General features: G+C 42.6%; 1 protein-coding gene across 1 annotated transcript in view; it reads right to left on the reverse strand.

The window, feature by feature from the left end:
* The window catches only part of LOC136827961 (peptidyl-prolyl cis-trans isomerase sig-7), a 71,421-nt gene that overhangs the window by 47,302 nt on the left and 1,832 nt on the right, over nucleotides 1-22,287 (reverse strand). The window contains exon 2 of the mRNA XM_067085525.1: nucleotides 19,116-19,232. Coding sequence (XP_066941626.1) covers nucleotides 19,116-19,232 — 117 coding nt within the window. The remainder of the gene's footprint in view (nucleotides 1-19,115; nucleotides 19,233-22,287) is intronic.

The following is a 22,287-nucleotide window of genomic DNA, read 5'->3' on the forward strand; positions in this document are numbered from 1 at the left end:
AGTCTCTGGACAGTCAGAGCTAGAGCAGATAGTCATTGATGGAATCTCCAAATTTGGGGCTGTTTGAGTAGACGTGGATCTTGCTGAAGCAGTCTCGGAAAGTCCACTAAGAATCTCAGGAGGTCTGAGAACCAGTCCTTGAGGGGCCTAAAACGGAACTATCAGGGTCAATGTTACATTGTGATGATACTGAAACTGGTTGGCACTTCCCTTACCATGCTGAACAACAAAGGCATAAAGATTCATATTTTACCAATTTAAAAGCATAGCGTCTGTCGCCCATGCCCGAGGGCCTGGGACAGGAGAACAAAAGAGAGGACGGTGATGATTTTTTGAGGTGGCAAAGAGGTCCAAAGTAGGTCTGCCCCACAGTTTCCACAGGCTGTTGCAGACCATGGAGTTCAAGGTCCATTCTGTATTTGTCTGCAAAGACTCAGGTCATCTGCCAATATGTTCATTTTCCCCTGGATGGAACGGGTGACTAGCTTCACCCAATTCTGGTCCGCCCAAATAAGAAGTTCCTTCGTGGCATAGCATAGGGAGGAGTGGGTTCCGCCTTGTTTTCGAGCACACCACCACAGTTTTGTCTGTGACCGTTTCCACAAAGGGCATTAGACCCAAATGAATGGCAGTCAATTCCTCTGCGTTGATATGCAAATTCCGCTGTTCTGGAGACCATGTTCCAGAAGCTTCCAAGTTTCCAAAAAAGGCTCCCCAACCTAGATCTGAGGTGTCTGAAAAGAAGTCTAGGTCGGGGCTCACAGGGCATGGTGACTTTCCCTCCAAAAGTCTTTCTTTGGATGTCCACCATCACAGGTCTGACTTTATCTCCATTGTTATGGGGAACACCACAGAGTCCGGTTGCATTTTCCTGTCCCAACTTACTCTTAGGAAGAACTGAAGGGCTCTCATATATAGTCTGCCTAATTTCACAAACTGCTCGATGGAGGCGAGGGTTCCTAACAGACTCATCCATTGATTTGCCGAGCAAGATGCAGCGAGAGAAAACTGTGCGCTGTCTGTAGGTAGGACTTGATCCTTTGGGAGACGGAAAAGCCCGAAAACTCAGAGAGCTGATCCTCATCCCTGAATAGAGAATCTCCTAAGTTGGAGCCACCTGTGCCTTCTGTAGGTTTATCAAAATCCCTAGCTCTTGGGCGAGGGGAAGGGTTCTCTGACAGTCCTTCGTGCACTTCTCCTGTGACAATGATCGAAGTAGCCAGTCATCCAGGTACAGGCATATGTTGATGCTGAGAAGGTGCAGCCACTTTGCAAGAGGAGCTAGAACTTGCCTAAATACCTGATGAGCTGTAGAGATGCTCAAACACAGGGCTCGAAATTGAAAGACTCTCCTTAAAACAGGCATCTTGCATATCTAGTGTGATCATCCAATCACCCTGTTGAATGGATGACAGTAACAACTGGCTTGTCTTCATTTTGAACTTTGTCTTCTGGACCAAGAAGTTCAGAGAGCTGACATCGAGGACAGGTCCCCAAGCTCCCGATGACTTGGGGACTATGCAAAGGCGGTTGTATAAACCTTTCATTGAACAATCTTCTACCTTCTCTATGGCTCTCTTCCTTAGGAGGGACGACATTTCCTCCGAAAGAGCCACATACCTCTCAGAGCCTTATGAGTAGAGTGTCAATGCAATTGCCATGGACACTAGTGGAGGGTGCTCCTTTAAAGGTATCAAGTAGCCCTCCTTCAGGATCTTGACTGTGCAAGGCTCTGCCCCTCTGACACTCCACCTCTCCCAGTGGTGCACAAAGGACTGATGCATTATTTCTTAGAGGATGGTCTGGATGAAGTCCTCCTGACAGACTTTGCTATGAAACGAACCTTGGAGCAGGCTTTGGGAGGAAAACTGTCTACCTCCACAAAAAAAAGGCTGCTGTTGCAGTGGAGAGACAGATTTAGCAGAAAAAGATGAAGTCTCTTTAGGGTGCTTTGAAGACTGCGTCAACAGGTCCTGAGTTGATTACTTCTGTAGGTCAGTTGCTATTTTCTTTACAACAGACTGGGGAAACAGATACTGCAGATCTAAAGGAGCATAAAGTAAGGCCGATTTTCGTATAGAAGTCACTCCCTTAGTGGTAAAGGAGCACCATAATTCCTCTTCTTAACCTGTTGGCGTCACCCACGTAATAATACGTTTACTGCGATCTACTCAGTAGCGCCTTCAACGGATACGCGTTCTCAAGACTTTAACTCTGCTTTTCAAGCTGTCAGCCCCGTAATAATACGTTTACTCGTATGGAAAATGTTGGAACATCATTTGTAAACACTCTCAGAACACGGCTGTAATTGATGACGATTTCCTCCCTGGCAACTCTTTTCAGTTGGTCGCGCTTGATGCCTAGATGACTATTTTTTTTTTTCAGTACGCTTCGGGCGTTTTCAGAGACAACACGGCTTTGACGTCGTTTCTCAGTGAATGTCACAAAGAGGAGGCGTATGTCTTCAGGTGAGATAAATCAAATCCTAGACGAGGTGTCTGATACTGAAGACATATCTGATGATGATGACTCTAGTTCTAAATCCTCCATGATGAGGATATTGAAGAAACAAACTTTTCTTCCAATAGCGGAAGTGAAGATGACTTTTCATTGCCGAGTGACTGGACTCAGAGAGAGAGAGAGAGAGAGAGATCCCTTTACTTTTGTTGCTGATCCTTGATGAAATTTTCAGTTGAGGATAAAGAGAATCCATTAGAATTTTTGAGAAATAATTTGATGATGAAATCATTGATTACCTCGTGAAAGAAACAAACAGATTTGCAAATCAGTTTCTAGATGAGAATGTAGAACATTTGTCTCCACAATCACGAGTACATAGATAGCCTGCTTTAGAGATTCAGAAAGAATAATAGTGCATGTATGTACAACACTTTTCATTCAGCATTTTGTAGTCTTATGAAATAAAATAATAGTAGTAGTAATAGTTTTTATCCTATCATTTAATAAAATTCCTACTCTTAACTAAGTACGAATTATAAGCATAAAAATCAATATTAACTTTGAAAAACTATCATCAGTGATATGACCGCTAATTGCAAGAAAAAGCGTTCCGGCACGTTAGATGAGCTCATCCGGGGGACGCTTAACAGGTTAAGAACTCCAAAGGCAAAAAGGTCGCAAGTTCCAAGGAGCCATCTCATATGGCTTCATCTGCACACGACAGTACGCCAAGCCAATCTGCAGAAAACTCAGCCGCCAAATCATTACAGCCCTTGATCTTCCTAGCGAGAGCCCTGACTGACCAATCGAGGTAACTAAAAACTTCAAACACTCTGAAGATACTCTTCACCAGATGATCTAACCCCAAGAAAGCAAACATCACTTTAGCTGACAAGAAGGCAGAACGGCGGGCTGAGTCAATCAGACCCAAGCAGTCACCCTGGGATGAGGCAGCACCTTCAAAGGATGGAGCTTCTCCTGTCGCATAAGACAGGTATCTCCTGGCTGTATTGAACAGGAAAGTTTCCATCACTTCAATGGCCCATAAATGGATAGTAGCAACTATAGAATTCAGCTCAACTCAATCATGGTCGTCTCAGGCAGATTAGTATTGTTCTTGACTTGAAGGGGGAATGTCTTGCTCATCCATCTCCCATGATGTTTTTTTATTTATATGCACATAAATATACCCAGGGATTGCTGTTGGTTTTAGTTCTTATCTTTTGTGAAATGATGTCAGTTATAATTGTAATTTTGCAAAGAAATATTAGAAAAAACATTTATACCTACAAAAAAGTTACTGTATCTCCTGATCTCAGTAAATTTACATAAACAATTTACAACAAATATACTCAGAATTTCTTACTGATTTTAGTTCTTGTCTGTTATGATATTGCATGAGCTGTAATTATAATTTTACAAAATAAATCAAATAAATTGTTAGAAAAAACATGTATAACTTAGTAAAATTTACGAGTGTTTTGTAAAAGAGGTGCCACACAGGGTTGTAAATAGTCACTTTCAACTTCCCGTGTATGGTAGGGAAAATTTTTTAGAATTTTTTTTCTCACACCATGTGCATTTACATATCTCCCACTTTCCACTGATGTGTTTTTCCTTAAATTGGCCAACCTTACAGTCTGCCTGGTCTGGGGGGTTGCATGATATATAATTAGCCCATCCCTTAAGGGTAAAGCCCTTTCCTAGAGGAGGAAGAAAGGACCATCTTGGGAAGGCAGATGCTGGCATCCACTTGGTTCCTCATAAGGGAAGGAGAGGCGGGCAAAACCAGTGCAGCTGGCTGAAAGTGAGATGGAAACGTCGCTAGGAAGTATTTCAACAGAGATGTGTAAGCTGACGGAGCTGGTTCTTGTACAAATTCCTCCTCAACAGAAGGGACCGGTGACAAGGATAAGTCCTTAGTAGGTTTGGTCCCAGTTGGAGCCTTATGGAGCAAACCCAGAACGTCTGCCAACTGCTGCTTGATTGGCGTCAACAACAGATCTTCCACTATGGGTGCAGGAGAACTAGAAGCTTGCAAAGAGGCAGCCAGGTGCTCAACCGGCACCGGTCGCTTGGCAGCTGGCACTGAACTCCTGGCAACTGGCGCCTGGAGGCTGGCAGCGGGTGCTCAGAAACTGGGACTGGTGTTTGTCACTTGGGGGAGTACACCGAGCGCTCGTGTGGGCACCTAGATGAAGACGAAGAGTGTTTCTTGACTATGGGGGGGGGCTTAGGCACCAAATACTGGTGCTCTGAATAAGAACGCTCAGGGAAAATGCATTCTGGGCTGCGCCAAGTACTGCAAGATGGTTGAATACTGAGAGGAGGATCTCTAACATGTTTACATGGAATTGGAGAAGACATATTGTCCTCACGTCTCTTCAGGGGACGGGACTTGCCAGACAACTGCCAATAATGAACGCTGGCAGAGACACTTTTCCAATGGCTATCTGCTGATACCTGTGCTTGAGCGACAGGTTCGGCGGAGAGAGAGACTGCCCATGGGCAAACATCTCCAACCCCTTTTAGACCTCCAGTATGTCTTCTCCCAGGTTCGGGAGTGTGACAGGGACCCTTGTCTGAGAGAGTCAGCGGGACGAACAGCCATCTCCTCCACTGACACTGGCATGACACTATTCACTTTGTCCATAAGGACTCTTAGGGATTCCCCTAATCCAGCCACTGTATTGACCGCAAGATCAAACTTACGGTCAAATTTACACTCGAGACTGGTCACAGGATTAGGTTAAGAAGCATGGGAGTCAGTGGGAGTGGATGAAACAATACTAGGGGGATTGATGGGGGACAGGGCTAGAGCAGGGGAAGAAGGAATAGCACAATCATCTAATACACTAGATTTAGGAGTGGGTTCTAAACTAAGAGCCCTAATTTCGGCTCTAGAGGCCGCCTTCCTTTTCCTATCTCTATCTAGTTTTTCTAGGCAAGATTTCAATAACTTCCACTGCCTTTTATCCCAGTCTTTACACTCCTGACATGTAAGATTTTTCGAACACACTTGTCCCTACAATTTGAGCAGATAGTATGAGCGTCGAAAGAAGCTTTAGTTAACCTGGTTTTACAACCATCCCTACAATACCTAATGCTAGAGGAACTCAGGTCTGACATGGTTAAATTTCAAAAACGTATAAAAAACTATCTGAACTAAGCTTGATGGCTACACAGAAAAGTGAATACTTTACCAAATCCTGGAATGATAGCCCGAAATAACAATGAAATCAGAGGCTGGCAAAAAAGAAGTGACATTTTCTGCTTTGCTGTTCCTATTGTTCCCCAATAGTGGGCAAAATTGCAAAATTTATACATTTCTATAGTAAATTATGTGATATTTTAAACAAATAATCATTTCCCCATCTTTTGTGAAACCATTGAAGAGAGGGGCAGGGCAAAGCTGTCAAATATGTCAATCGTTGCCCACAGTGTGTCAAGAAATCTTTCTCTCTCTTTCTTCTTTCTTTTTCCTTCATAAATCATGAATTTCCATCTTTTGATATCTAACGTAAGAATAACTCTCTCTCTCTCTCTGTAATAATTCACAAATAATTCAACTTGATACTTCAAGTAAGGACAATCTCTCCCTCTCTCTCTCTCGTTATCCTCTCTGTCTCTGTAATAATTGATAAATAATTTCACTCTCTTAAGTAAGGACAACCCTTATCTCTCTCACTCTCCTCTCTTGAGGATTTGCAAATGTTGTGTGTCTGTGAAAAAATCGCGTATGACAATTAGTTAGGTTCCAATGAAAAGTTCACGTGTCTGTGATTTTGCGCAAATTGAATCATGTAAGATCCGAGGTATTACTGTACAGTAATAAATTTTTTCACCAGTGGTAAAAATATATAAATGAAAAATAGATTAATTTATTTTTGCAACCCAATGTCATCTACTGTATTATGCAGTTCCTCGCTGGGTGAGCGGGTTCCGTTCTCAGCTACCACTCTGTTGGTCGCGAGTTCGAATCTCCGACCGGCCAGTGAAAAACAAGAGGAATTTGTTTCTGGTGACAGAAATTCATTTCTCGCTATAATGTGCTTCGGATTCCACAATAAGCTGTAGGTCCCGTTGCTAGGTAACCAATTGGTTCTTAGCCACGTAAAAATAAATCTAATCCTTCGGGCCAGCCCTAGGAGAGCTGTTAATCAGCTCAGTGGTCTGGTTAAACTAAGAAATACTTACTTACTTTATTATGAGAATAACATACTTATATATACGCTGTTACAAGGGTTTTGTACCATATCAGTTTCATCATGAAGAGTAATAAATATGATATTTTCATAATAAAATAAATTTTTGAACATACTTACCTGGTAGTTATATATATAGCTTAAGTCCCTGACGTCACGGTAGAATTTCAAAAACTCGCGGCAATCGCCGATCGGTAGTCAGGTGAACCACCTGTGCGCCTCTACCCAGGTACCTGGAACCATTCCAACTATTCCTCAGATCTTCCATGCCCCTAGTCTCTAGAGGGAGGAGGGTGGGAATTTAATTATATATAACTAGCCAGCTAAGTATGTTCAAAAATTTATTTTATTATGAAAATATCATTTTAAACATCTAACTTACCTGGTAGTTATATATATAGCTGATTGACACCTTTGCTGGAGGGTCAGAGACAGCCAACATCGTTGGAATTTGCTTTAAGGGTTAATAAACCAACTTAAGGTCCTTACTGGATTAAGAAGGCTGACTTCAATGAACTCCCCTCATTTTGTCTGCTTTCCTTAAGAGGTCCAGCGATCCACTCAGGGGCTGAAGACCTCTAGGAGCTGCCAACCGTGTACCAACCTCTATGTGACAGACAACCTATAATACCCTTGTTCCAGGCCAACCAAGGAACAAAAATTATCATTTGACTAAAATTGATGATTGTGGAAGACTGCATTCAATCTTCACAAACAACCATAAAATTTCAACCATTCCAAGGTAAGAACAAAGGGTATTGTTTTATGGAATTGGATTAAGGAAGCTGAGTTCAATGAACTCCGGTCTCATTATGTCTGTATTCCTTAAGAGGTCCAGCGATCCACTCAGGGGCTGAAGACCTCTAGGAGCTGCCAACGGTGTACCAACCTCTATGCGACAGACAACCTATAATTATTTTGTTCCGGGCGTCACCAAGGAACAAAATGATCATCTGACTAAAATCAATGATTGTGAAGACTGCGTTCAATCTTCACAAACAACCATCAAATTGAAAACCATTCCAAGGCAAGAACAAAGGGTATTATTTTTTATAGGATTGGATTAAGGAAGTTGACTTCAATGAACTCCCTCTCATTATGTCTGCATTCCTTAAGAGATCCAGCGATCCACCCAGGGGCTGAAAATCTCTAGGGGGCTGTCAACTGGTGTATAACCTCTATGTGACTAGACCTCCCCTCTCAATACCCTTGTTCCTGACTCTACCAAGGAACTTTCATCCCAATGATTGCGGAAGACTAACCCCAGTCTTCACAAACAACCAAAAAAATTCTCAATTCCAAGGTAAGAAAAAGGGTATTGGTTTATGGGATTGTAGGGGTATTCCCCTCTCCCATTACTGAATTAGATGCTATAAAGGGGCACAGCGTATAGCAATCTTCGCATAATGTCTTGACTTGTTTTAGATAGTGAGAGGCAAATACTAACTTGCTTCTCCAGAAGGTCGTGTCCAAGATACTCTGCAGGGACCTGTTCTGTTTAAGAGCTACAGAGGTTGCTACTGCCCTGACCTCGTCGTCTTTACTTTCAGAATCTTGTAGTCTATCTCTACATTCCATATTGTAGCTCTTTTATCAACTGTCTGATAAAATAAAAACAGAGCATTCTTAGACATCTATACAGAGAGGTTTTTGACTGAGTACCAAAGCCCTTCTGAATTCCTTCTTAAATCCTTTGTCCTATCCAGATAGATTTTAGAGCCCTTACTGAATAGGACTCTCTCTCTCCTCCCCTGTTATGTCCGTTAGTTCGGAATCTCGAACGTTCTGGGCCAAGGGTTGAGATGGAGTATTCATTTTTTTGCAAGGAAGCCTAGTTGCAGTGAGCAGATTGCCTTGCTTTGTATAAAATCTATATTCTTGCTCTGAGAGCATGTAACTCACTAACTCTTCCATAGTGAGATCTTTTAAGGATGCCAAATGACCAAGAAAAGAGTTTTCATCACATGAGGTCCTTTAAAGATGTCCTCTGCAAGGGATCGAACCTACAATGAGGAACCTCAGGACCACGTTTCTAGGTTCCATGCTGGTGAGTTCTTCTATATACAAAATTTGGGTTACAGAAATATTGGAAGAGGACATGGTTGTTGTCTTGCACCATCCTCTAAATACCTCCCACTTGGATTGGTATACCTTAATGGTGGATAACCTTCCTTGATTTGCGATAGCAAGCGCCAGCTACCTCCTTCGAAAAACTTCTAGCTCTTGTGAGTTTTCCGATAGTCCGAAAACAGTTACTGTAGCGCTTGTAGGTTTTGGTGATATCTTTCCAAGTGGGGTTGTTTGAGTAGATCTACTCTTGAGGTAGGCTACTCGGGGATGTCCACCATCCAATCCAGTACTTCTGGGAACCAATCTCTTGTCGTTTAGTAAGGGGCCACAAGGGTCATTCTGGTCCTCTCATGTGACACAAATTTTTTCATTACTGTGTATTATCTTGAAATAGGGAAATGCATAACACGTCCAAGTTGGACCAGTCCATGAGGAACGCGTCTATGTATATAGCAGCCTCTGGATCTGGAAATGGAGAGCACAGTGTCCAACCTCTTCCGCTTGCGCTGTAATAAAAAGAGATCTATGCAAGCCCCAAATCGCCCCCAAAGTCCTGATGTAGCATCCATTCTTTTGAGAGGACTTTATTTTCCTGCTCAGAATGTCCGCCCTCACATTTTCTCCCCTTGGATAAAGTGGGTTACTAGTTTTACATTCTCCTCCTTTTGCCCAAAGAAGAAGATTTCTTATTGTCTCGTATAGAGACCTGGAGTGAGTGCCCCCTTGTTTGCTGATGTAGGCCCAGCTGTTGTGTTGTCGGTGTTGACCTGCACCTCTTTGTTCCCCACTGTATTCAAACTCCTGAGAGCTAGAAGGATTGCAGTTAGTTCCTTCTAATTGATGTTTAACTCCTCCTGCTCTCTGGTCCAGGAGCCTGAGACTTTTTATTTCCCAGTGTTGCTCCCCATCCTGAGTCCCACGGCGCCGGATAACAACACTAGGTCTGGGTTCCTCTAATTTAGAGAAGGGCCCTCCTGAGCTTGACGGGGACGTTCCACCATTTTAGATACGGTCTTATTGGTTCTGAAATGGGGATGCACTTGGTCTCCAGTTCTATTTCCTTGTCCCAGTTCCGATTTAGATGAAACTGTAACGGGCGATAGAATTAACCTCTCAAAGGAGACAAACTGTTCCAGAGAGGAAAGGGTCCCCAGCAGACTCATCCATTCCTTTACCAAGCATGACTGTCTCTTTATAAAGTTCTGAAATTTTCTTGAGGCTTGTCCTGTCTTTGCAATAAACGGAAAAGCCCGAAAATCCTGACTCTGAATCTTCATCCCAAGGCATAGAACCTCTTGGGATGGGATCAGCTGAGATTTCTATCTGTTTATCAGTAGACCAGTTTGTTAACTCTGATGCCAGTGCATCTTGTCGCCCTGAACTAACTCCACGTCTTGGCTTCCAATATCTTGAAGCCTGGTCGACGTCCTGACGTCCAATGCCTTGACACTTGACGCGTCTTGGGTTCATTGATCGATTGTCATTGGTGTTTCACTCCGAAGAGAGCTTGACGCCACTGCATCCAGCGTCTAGAGTTTCATTCATCACATTCAGCGTCTTAAACTTCTGGGATCTAAGAGCTTTAGTTGGACGTCCATTATCCTTCTTCTGTTTGCCTGGTTGTCACGCTTTGCAGTCTCCGGGAAGACAAAGTCTGCTGGGCAATTTTATAGAAAGTCTACACTGGTCTCCAGGGCTTCTTGGGAACCAGGAATGCTGTTGGGGACAGGCTGGGAAGCCTCATCTTGAACAATTATTTCCTTCTCATCGTCAATAATGGACCGTGGAGGGGTTCCGCAGACGCCAGTACCAATCCGAAGGAGTATTTGGAGGAGGATGGTCTTGAAGGCAGCACAGGTCCTGGACCAGAAACGCTCTTGCAGCCCGGTATCCTGACTGAATAGAACTGTCTACGATTTGTTCTTAGTCCCACACTTGAGCGAAACCAGTCTGGGGCTGGAAGGGAAGAGACTCCCTCCAGGCTGCTGCTTGTCTACAATCTGTAGTCTATGAAGTTTAGCAGATCATGACGTCCCTCAAGACAGGTATGCTTGCTCTTGAGAGGTCTAGCTGCTCCAGAGCCAGACGTCAACCGTTTTCTTTTGGCCGATAAAGAGAGAGACCTTTTAAACTATAGGAAACAGGTTTTCCGTGGAGCATAAAGGAGAAGATTTTTCTTGGAGATCAGGTGCATGGGGACGTGAAAATACGCATCCTGGAGGTCCAGTGAGGCCATCCAGTCATGCTGTCTGGACATCTGCTAGAACCGATTTTGCAAGCCGTTTCCATAGCGACCTTTGTTTATTGCACAAAAAGTTGAGTGCAATCCCGCTTCAGCACCAAGTCTCTAACCCCAAGCATTTGGGGATCAGGGAATCTTTGGAAAAATGTAGAATCCTGGGAATTCGGATCCTGAACTCTCTATCTGATCTCCTTTTGCAACATCATAGACACTTGTTGCTGTAGAACCTTTGCCTTGGTTCTGTCGTTGCATTTGGCAGAAAGGGAAGGAATTGTCTTATTACTAGAGGGGGCCTACTCAGGCTGGACAGTCCGGCTCCTAGAAGCAGTCTGCAGGAGAAGAAAGGCAGGTCCTCCTTCTTCCTGTGTAGAGCCTCTTCTCGTTGTCATTCATCTACCCAATTTTAGAAGCCTCTATCGGAGGGCATAACCATTTTCATAAAAAGAGCTGAGATACCTGAAAACAGGAACCTCAGCCTTATCTCTTTTAGGCTGGAATGAAAGAGGAAAAGTAGAAAACTTTCATTAATTTCTTGCTGTTTTAGATCTTAAATCTTACATGTGGTTTTCTGGGCCAAAGATGAAAAGGCTCTTCATACCAAACCTTGAGAGAAGGGTGAGAGGAAAAAGGGGGTATAAATCAATTCTGATTTTGATTGGACGTGACCCATTAGCCAGGAAAGAGCCAAGATGGTACAGTTTTTCTTCAGGAGTCCCTCTGAGAAAGGTGCAGTTGATTCGTTGGAACTATCTCGAGTCCTTTATCCATACACGACATCAGATATTGAGTTCTTGGTGTCATGTCTTGAGCGTGTTGAATAATTCCATCTTCCTTATCTAAATCTCCAAATTCTTTTGAGGGGTGGTCCAATTCTGATATCGACCAACAACTTCGTTTTCCCCATGGCCACTCAGACGAGAAGAGTCAACAAGTTCGAGAAGGTTCCTGGGAAGGGGCAGGTATTTGGAGGGCGAACGATTCTCCAGTTTGATATTAAACGCTAGACCTTTGAGCTCAGTTTGGTTGGAGGAAAAACAAAGGCTGTCTTTCATTGTTTCTCCTTCGAAAGTATCCATTCTTCGTTAAATGCTGCCCTCAAAAGACGCCTTCCAAGAGTAAATTCTGAAGGTGCGGGAACGAGGAGCAGTCAGGATAAATTTCTCTGGAAAAAATTTTGAAAATAGCTTCATAAGCCTTTTTCAAGTCTGATAAAAGCTGATGGCCTTTTATATTGTCTTCGTCAGAAATCTCTGACAATAGGATTCACAGAAGAATCGCGAAGAATTATCATTCTCTTCTTCCGATTTTACAAAGACGGAGTTTAGCGGCATGTCTTTTAATTAATATCATCTTGACGCCTGGGGACACACCTGGGGAAGACACAACTTTCTGGGATGACTTTTCCTCAAGCCCCGTAATGATCTTGTGTTCTGGCATGTACCATTCTGGGGAAGGAGGGGCTTAATGTCTTGGCGTCCAGCTTTTTGCTGACGCCCTGAACGCCCAGTTTCTCATTCTTGGGTGAGCGCCCTGGCGCTGGAACCAGCGCTCGGACTGCTGTCCCATCAAACCTGAGACCTAGAGTTCTCTTGAGAACGCCCTTCAACATGCGACATCGGTAAAAAAATTCTGATTTCCTCCGGTTGACGTGCAGCAACCAATGGACGAAAAACACTTTAACCTCGCCTTTTCTATTTTGGCGAGGGTGAGCGTCCTGGAAACGTCAACAGGTACGCTCGAGGGGTTTCTGCTCGGTAGCTAAAAAGCCTCTTGCCTCCCTTCGTCTGTCGACTTTCCTTCTCACAGGGGTTGGTGAGCTTGGAAGAGGTCTAGGACTAGAGCACAACAGGGGGAGCATTGAAGTCGCACCCTCCACTGCACTTACACTAACAACATATTAACACTTGTATTTTTAGATCTCTTATTATCGATCACATATTATCCCTGTCTTCTGAGAGGGATTTTACCTGTTGGGCCAGGGTCTGAATGGCAGCCAACAAATCATTAAGTTCCTTGGTCCTTACCTGTTTCAGTAGGGGTTCAGAGACTACCACTATAGAGAGAAGGATCAATAGGATAGTTATCAAGGGGAAAAGAATTAACTATTCCTGGTTATATCAAGAAGAGTGAGAAACAGTACTCTTGGCTCTTCTGAGCCGGTCTTTCATTCCGTTCTTCAGACATACTAAGTGGGGATCCAAGGAGACTTTAGCAAACGATGCTTGCATCCCCACACACATTTTCACACTCGATGAAGTCAGATATGTTATAAGAAAATTTTAAAATGAACAATAAAGCCAAGCCAAAGTGTACTTCACCAAAATAAGTTATAAAAAAAACACAGGCTCCGCGAAATTCCATCGATGTTACGACTACAGCGGCAGGAAGATCTGAGGAATAGTTGGAATGGTTCCAGGTACCTGGGTAGAGGGCGCACAGGTGGTTCACCTGACTACCGATCGGCGATTGCCGTGAGTTTTTGAAATTCTGCCGTGACGTCAGGGACTTAAGCTATATATATAACTACCAGGTAAGTTAGATGTTTAAAAACAGAGAGTAAGATCACAGAATGGACTTTTATGATTAAAAAAGATTTACAATATGGTGAACTTTATTTCTGGTGTAAACACTCAACAATCTTGCTATATCCCCATAAATAAAAATTTTCATCCCAACCTAGCCATAACCCTTAAGCTACTACTTTAAAATTGTTTTAAAGCTCTGCTGCAGGCCTTCAAAGAGTATAGATATATCAAACATAGTGTACCCTTTGTTGTTATACCGTACAAATCATACCACAGTACTGTTTACTTATTGAAATATAGTTGATCCCTGGTATTTGCAGGGGATGCATATCACTAGCCCCCTGTGAATAGCTGAAATCCGCGAATACTTGACACCCCTCTAAGAATGCTTATAACCGCCTATTTTGATAGTTCAAAATGCCAAAAAACCCTCTAAAAATGCTTATGCCTGAATATTTTAATAGTTTTATCACAAAAAGTGCATTTATTCACAAAAATTATATGAAAAATGACATTTTTATAATAAAATAAAGTTTTCTATATATTTATCCGGTAATTACTTAGCTAAGAGTTTCTAGTTGAACAGCAGTTAGAATTTTGAATTCCATGGTAGTGATTCTTTTGTTTGTATAGGTGACTATGCCCCGGCCACTTTCGGGGTATGACAGAAGAACAACACTGCCAACACGACAATTTGTTTATGCAAAAAAAGAGTCCATGTGCGGGGAGGAGGATGGGCTCCATCCGTAATTACTGGGTAAGTATATATAAAACTTTATTTTATTATAAAAATGTCATTTTTATATATGTAACTTACCTGGTAATTACTTAGCTGATTCCACACTGAAAGGAGGAGGGGAATCATGGACAAAATCTTACTTTAAAAATAATAAGATAAATAGTTGTTCCTTACCTGACGAGAGAGCTGCTGTATTATGCAGTTCCTCGCTGGGTGAGCGCGTTCCGTTCTCAGCTACCACTCTGTTGGTCGCGAGTTCGAATCTCCGACCGGCCAGTGAAAAACAAGAGGAATTTGTTTCTGGTGCTCATCTTGCCTGTAGCGGCGTGGCAGCATGGCCAGAAGCTCCTCTACTGAAGTGGGACACTTCGCAGCGAAGGAGTACTCCAATGGCTGACGAAGTATAAGGTTAAGCTTTGCAACGAAGGTGTCCACCAAAGGCCGCCAAAGCATAAATAGTTGCCTCTGCCCTAGGCACAGTACCACAACAATAACAAAACAAAACAACAAAGTCACCTTTACCATAATTAAACAATGATTAAATATAAAAACAAGACCACTACCCAACACAAAAAACTAGTGGGCACTCCAGGTACATTGTACTGTACCCTTGTAGGCTCCCCAAAAACTCAATACCATTTTCAAGGCCAAGAGGAAAGGAAAGGAAGGGAGACTTCCTACACTTCCTCACCCATCACTATGCCAGCTATGGACACAGGTCCTAGGGTACTGCAGTTATCACAAATTGTCTCGATGTCCCGCAAATAGTGCATCGCGAACACCGGCTTGCATTTCCAATGTGTTGCCTCCAGGATGGCTGAAAGCGAAAGATTGTGTTCAAACGCTACCAAAGTCGCAACTGCTCTAACCTCATGCGCTTCAACTTTCAAAAGCATTAAGTCCATTTCCGCTCATTGAGAGTGTGCCTCAACTATGAGATCCTTCAAGAAAAATGAAATGGTGTTCTTCGAAAGGGGTCTATAAGGGTTTTTAACCGAACACCAGAGATTACTAAACTGGCCTCTAATCTTCCCTGTTCGATGTAAATAATATCGGAGGGCACGAACAGGACACAGCTCTCTCTCTTCTACTTCCGTGCCTAGGATATCCGATAAACTCGGAACTGAAAAAGAACTGGGTCGGGGATGTGATGGGTTCTCATTTTTAGCTAGAAAACCAAGCAAAAGCAGGAGCAGACTGTATTACCTTGCGAAAAACCGATCCTTTTGCTTATAGCTTGCAGTTCACTTACTCTCTTAACCGTTGCTAAGGCCACCAGAAAGAGAGTTTTCCGAGTCAAATCCCTTAGAGAGGAAGAGAGCGTTGGTTCAAATCGAGGGTCGGAAAGCCACTTAAGGACCACATCAAGATTCCAAGAGAAGGAAGCCTCTTTCTTGGGCTTCGAGATATTAAAAGACTTAATCAGATCGGAAGTCTTGGTTGTTCGAGATGTCTAGGTCTTTTATGATGAAAAATGGAGCTTAGCATCGCTCTGTAACCCTTTACAGTCGACACCGACAACCCTTTCGAGGATTTCAAATAGAAAAGGAAGTTTGCTATTTGAGTGATAAAAGTTTTTGAGGAAGAGACTTTACAGTATTTCTCCTGCACCAACTCCTAAAGCATGCCCACTTACCTTGGTAGACGTTATTGGAGGAAATGCATCTACGTTTGGCCATAGCCTCTGCTGCTGCTCTAGAAAAGCCTTTCGCTCTACTGAGTCTGTAAAAAGTCGAAATCCTGTTAGGGCCAGAGAGGATAGTCCTTGATGAAACCTCCTGACATGGGGCTGTCTGAGAAGATTTGGAATTTCGGGAAGGAGCCTCAGAAAATCTATGAGTAGATTGATCAGGTCCGGGAACCACTCCTTCTGCGACCAGAAGGGTGCCATGAGAGTCATCTTTATATTTTGGTGGGAACAAAACTTCCTTAATACTTCCCGAATCATCCTAAACAGGAGAAAAGTGTAAAGGTCTAGGTTGGACCAGTCCAGGATCATTGCACCCGTCGCCCAAGCTAGAGGATCCGGGAACAGGGAACAGAACAGAGGAAGACAGTAATTCCTGGAAGTTGCAAACATGTCTATGCTCGGTTGACCCCATAGTTTCCAAAGGCTGGCATAGACTCAAAGATCTAACGTCCACTCCGTCGGTAGAATTCGCTTGTGACGGTTCAGCTCATCCACCAGGACACTGCACTTGCCCTGTATGAACCAGGCGACTAATCGTGTCTGATTCTGATCTGTCCAACATAGCAGAAATCTCGCTACTTTGCAGAGAGAAAAGGAGTGTGTCCCCCCTGATGTTTGATGTACGCCAGGGCCGTGGTATTCTCTGCATATACCGCTACAGTCTTGCTGTGTACCTGCCTTGCAAAGTATTGCAGACCTAGATGTATAGCCTTCAACCCTCTCACGTTGATATGCAGCTCTTTTACCTCTCACGACCACTTCCCTGAGACTTCCAGGTTCCCAAGGAGTGCTCCCCAACCTACATCCGACGCATCGGACAAGAAGTCTAGGTCAGGGCTCACCGGAGCGAGGGACTTCCCTTCTGAAAGTCTATCTGCGGACCTCCACCACCGCAGATCCTCCTTTATCTCTGGGGTTATCCTGATGAACTTGTCGATCCCAGCAAGCCCTTAAATAGAACTGGAGAGGTCTCACGTGAAGTCTTTCTAGTCTCACGAATTGTCCTAGAGAAGCCAATGTCCGGGAAATGCTGAAGAAGGCACTTGAGGAGTGACGCTATCAGAAGATCAGCAGCTTCGGAGCACTTTGATGAAAGAGAGTGTCCAACAGCATCAGGGCACTGAGCAGCATCAGGACGCTTGGTTGCATCAGGGCGCCTGGCTGCAACAGGGCGCTTGTCTGCTTTCTGGCACTCAACAGGACGTTTCGTCGATACTAAACGAGCCAAGGGAACAGGGCACTTACGTGAAGACCGACGCTGCTCACCCGAGAGGTGTATCGGGCTAGAACCTCGTTCCTGGCGCAGAGAAGAGGAGAAATATTCCGGAGTGTCCCACTTGAATTAAAATATAAAAAAAATATAGAAATGAAATAAATAAGTTGCACGATGGCTGAGGACTAAAGGAGGGCTCCCTCAATCTCTTGCAAGGGAGATGAGGGGACTGATCTTTACCCAAGAATTGTCTCTTCAGCAGGCAAGATTCGTCAGGCGACGACTCCTCAGAACTTGAAGAAAGCCGATGAACTTCTGAGACACCTTTCCAGTGGCTGTCTCTAGTCACAACCTGGGATGCAACAGGTTGGACTGAGGGGACAACTGCTCGTGGGCAGACCCCACTGACCTCCCTTGGGCTACCGGTATGCCTCCTCCCAGGCAGCGGGGAGTATGGCAGGGACCTGCGCCTGGGAGAATCAGCAAGGCGAACAGCCGCCTCCTCCACTGACACTTCACCTTTTGCACTATTTTCAAATTTGTCCATCAGGACACGCATTGATGCCCCTAACTGGGCCACTGTATTTACAACAAGATTTAAGTGTTGCTCAAATTTATTTTCAAGGCTGGCAAAGCGATCGTGTTCGGAAGTGATGGCGCCAGGAGAAGGAGTAGGTGGTTTAGGATATGTAATTGATGCAGGTTCAGAAGGGTTTACAGTTGGAGAACTAATAGATATGTCAGCCTTATCTGATCTAGGAGTTAAAGCCTGACTAGCTACTTTTCCACTAGCTTTAGCAGCTGCTTTCCTCTTCCTGTCTCTTTTAGCTTCGCTAAATGAGAATTTAAGGTCTTCTATTTCTGTTCCCCCCAATCTCTGCATTCGTCACAAGTCAAATCAATTGAACAAACCTGACCTCTGCAATCGGAACACGGTGTGAGAGTCGTAGGTCACTTTTGTCATCCGTGTATTGCACCCCTTACTGCAATACCGGAAACTAGAACTACTAGTGTCGGACATTTCCTAACTAGTCAAAAAAGTCAAGTCCGTGAAAAGTCAAAGGAAACAATGCCTAAAAGGCTACAAATACTTCACCAAAGAAGAAAATACAAAGCAAATACGGATTCCAAAACTCTGAACTACTGTAACAACACCAGGTGTTGATGCTACATGTGGCAGAAACACTGTCATGTTGGCGGTGTTGTTCCTTTTTCGTACCCCGAAAGTGGGCGGGGCAGAGTCACCTATACAAACAAAAGAATTGCTACCACGGAATTCACAATTCTAACTGCCGTTTGAGTAGAAACTGTACTGGGTAAGTTACATATATAAAATACAGTAATTTGTGAATATTTCTCTATGAAAAATACCACAAACAGGTGAATTTTCCATGAACAATGTGTATATATGTTCCACAGAGAAATCCACGAATAGGTGAAGCAGCGAATCCAGAACTGCGAATAGGCGGAGGTCGACCGTAATTTGGAGTCTTTCATTAGGGATCTGATCATTATTTCAACAATGTAAAGTAAATAGCTTATAATTGGATCTGATCATTATTTCAACAACAATGTAAAGAAAATAGCTTATAATTATCTTAAAACACAACCTACAAGTATTCTCTATTTACAATATTTCAATGCAGTACTTAAAATTTCACTCTTAAAATGACCCTTAAGTACTGTACTCTTCCTTGAATTCTGTGCTGTTATCCAAGAGATATCTGGCGTGCCAACAGCTTCCTTGAAAAATATTACTGATACACAGTACTCCTAACTACTACTGTATTTTTACTAAATACAGTACAGTACTGTATTCAAGAAATCCCCATACAGTACTGTACTGAAACTGTCATCACTTTAGTCTCTCAACGCTACATTAAGCTACACAGTTTTATGTAATTTTTACACCAAATAAAGTTAATCTGAGTATTTACACAACTCTATGCTTTACAAGGACTAATCTCTTACCTCCTCGTCCATTAGCGGTTGGATCTCCTGTCTGGGCTATGAAATTCCGTTCTACACTGAACAAGAGATTTAAGTTGTAATACTTCATCTTGCAGAGCTTCAAGAAGTTCATACATGCTAGAAACAAAAACAAAATTAAATTAAATTAGGCATCCTGAGTATATTCAGAAATTTCAAATAACTTCTGATATCTGAGCCAAATGCTCATCCCTTCTTCATAATCTAATCTCAGGTTTAAAATCAACGCATCATTAAAAAGTTTGTGAAACATACTTATTAAGACACTACTGTTGCAAGTTTGAACCAGCAGTAGTGTGCTCTCTGATGGTTATTATTATATTACCATAATCACTGAGTAATGTCTGATGACTGTATGATCCAGGTTTTGTCTTGACAGCAATGCTGTGCACAAACAAGGTACTGTATGTATAAAGCACAGCGGAGGAGCAATTTGGTAAAATTGCTGAAGTCACATTCAAGAGCGAAAAGTGCTCAACTTTTCCACTGTACAACTTCACAATCGCTCAACAGAAGACTTCCCTCCCAAGTTTTTATAACAGATGTCTGGGTTCATTCAAGCCATGTAGATTAAGGCCTTAATAAATTACTAGTGTACTTGCCCTGCCCAATCAAGAATGATGGTTATAGTTAAGAAATTTTTATAATAAATTGTTTCTTATACTCTGAACATTAACTCGCTTTACATTTTCTTGATCAGGATTTTGTAATACTGTAGTTTACAATGGAGCTTATGACTTCTTGACTACCTGTGTTACATATAGAAAAGATCAAACATATGAAGTAAATTATATTTTTCATTGTCATAAAGCCAAGGCCTTTTATATATGAGTATTCTTAAGAGTAACCCAGCAACTTTCCTTCAGTATTAGGGACTACATGGAGTGGTTGAGGTGGGATTATGATTTAAGGCTCCAGTCTGTATACCTAACAAAATACAAATTACTATGCTTACAGTGTCCCTTATCTGTTTCCACAAAAATACAAACTATTGCTTTCTGCATAGCAGACTTACTTTGAGGTGGGAGAATAGTCTCAGAACTGCCTGGCAAGTTAAATCCTACCCAAAAATGTCTTGTTTCCAGTCATGAAAACAAAAATGGATCAGTAATTCCTATCCAGCCTGGCATAGCGATGATAGGTTAAAAGGGCCCAACACCCAAGCAAGGTGTGTCTGGACACTCACTCCAATAAAATTTTGGGGAATCTTGTGCTTCCCAAGTGGATAGGAACACAAGTTGAAAAGCAGCTAACTTCTTGGTAAATTATCAAATAATGGGTTCAAGTGATTGCTTTACCCCCTCCTTGTTAAAATGGACAGTGGAGAGAGTCACATCTTGTCACTCAAAGTTCTAAGCTAGGCTATGAAACTGTGAAGCACACCTGCATTGTGGCTCATTTCAACAGTAGAGAGGGGGGGGGAAAGCAAGAAAATAAAGTCTTATCAGAAAAAGACAGGGTTAGGATGCTGAGAACCAGTCACATCTTTCTGAGATCGTCTTAGGCAAGACTGTTTGAAGCTCCTCATGAGAATGGCTAACTCTATCACGGAAAAGAGATCTATGTCCTTCAGTTCGATGACCTGGCTCAAGGCAGAGTGATAAGCTATCACCTCAGGGGCTGAAAGGAACGTTTCTTGATGAAGGTCATAGAAAAATACAGTACTTGAGTAGAGTGTTATCTAGCACTAACCCTTCTGCCTCCAATTAACTCCCTTGTTACCAAATTTCAACAATCGATTCCACTCATGCTGAGTAATACCTCTACATAAGTGGTAATGGTTTGTATTTCCCTACAAAGAACAATGTTTCATAACCTAACCTTGGGCTCCAAGTCCTGAGACTGTCACTCGATGGGCCGGAGTTCAATTCCCGCGGCCGGCTGATGAAGAGTTAGAGGAATTTATTTCTGGTGATAGAAATTCATTTCTCGCCAGAATGTGGTTCGGATTCCACAATAAGCCGTAGGTCCCGTTGCTAAGTAACCAATTGGTTCTTAGCCACATAAAATAAGTCTAATCCTTCGGGCCAGCCCTAGGAGAGCTGTTAATCAGCTCAGTGGTCTGGTAAAACTAAGGTATACTTGACTCAACTTCCTGAGCTGGCCGAAGCCCACCACCTGGCACGCCTATCTCAACCTAACCTTGCACACTGGATCATAACTGACAAGAGAGATACCTACTGTCTCCCCTTTAACACTACACAGAGCATATTCATTACAATGAGATTGGGAGGGACACAGGTACAAGGCACACATTTCTCCTTGACCCATTCCCAATCTTAGTGTCTCACTCTTTCAGCCAAGGTTTTTGATTACAAGCATTTATTAGTGGAAAAAGTTAAGTATATCTTAGTTTAACCAGACAACTGAGCCAATTAACAGCTCTCCTAGGACTGGCCCGAAGGATTAAGATTTATATTACGTGGCTAAGAACCAATTGGTTACCTAGCAACAGGACCTACAACTTATTTTAGAATCCGAACCACATTATAGCGAGAAATGAATATCTATCACCAGAAATACGTTCCTCTTATTCTTCATTGGTCACTCGGAGATTCAAACTCGCGGCCAGCAGAGTGCTAGCTAAGATCGGAACCCACTCGCCCAACGAGGAACTATTTATTAGTGGAAAGGATTACCTACTTCCAAAAGGATAGAGTCATTTTACATCTATTATATAACGTATGTATATCTTTAGGATCTCCAGCTACAAACTCTCTCACACAAGGCATCCATTACTAAACTGAAGAAACTGTCTTGAATTCTAAAAACAACTGGGAACTTCAGCATGTGAATTTAGGAAAATTTTAAGCTAACTGTTTGAAAATAATAGATAATTGTTACATACCAGAAAAAAATAAAAAACTATAATAAGCTCTCTGAAACAATGCATGGGCTAAAAGAGCCTATCAACTCTTAAATTTAGCCAATGGCAAATAACTTACACCTTCACAACAACAACACTGGACTTAGAATAAAATAGAAACTTTTATATTTTTCTTAGTAAATACTTAACTTAGTATTCAGCTGTCCCTTAAGTTATATTGATAAATTTAAAGGATATGGGCCCATGAAGATATCATTTATTAATATAATTTTTTGCCTAAACCATATGGTGTATATAGTAATGCCATACAGATGAGATAATTTGAGA

Source organism: Macrobrachium rosenbergii, chromosome 42 (genome assembly GCF_040412425.1).
Source record: "Macrobrachium rosenbergii isolate ZJJX-2024 chromosome 42, ASM4041242v1, whole genome shotgun sequence".
Classification (NCBI taxonomy): Eukaryota; Metazoa; Arthropoda; class Malacostraca; order Decapoda; family Palaemonidae; genus Macrobrachium; species Macrobrachium rosenbergii.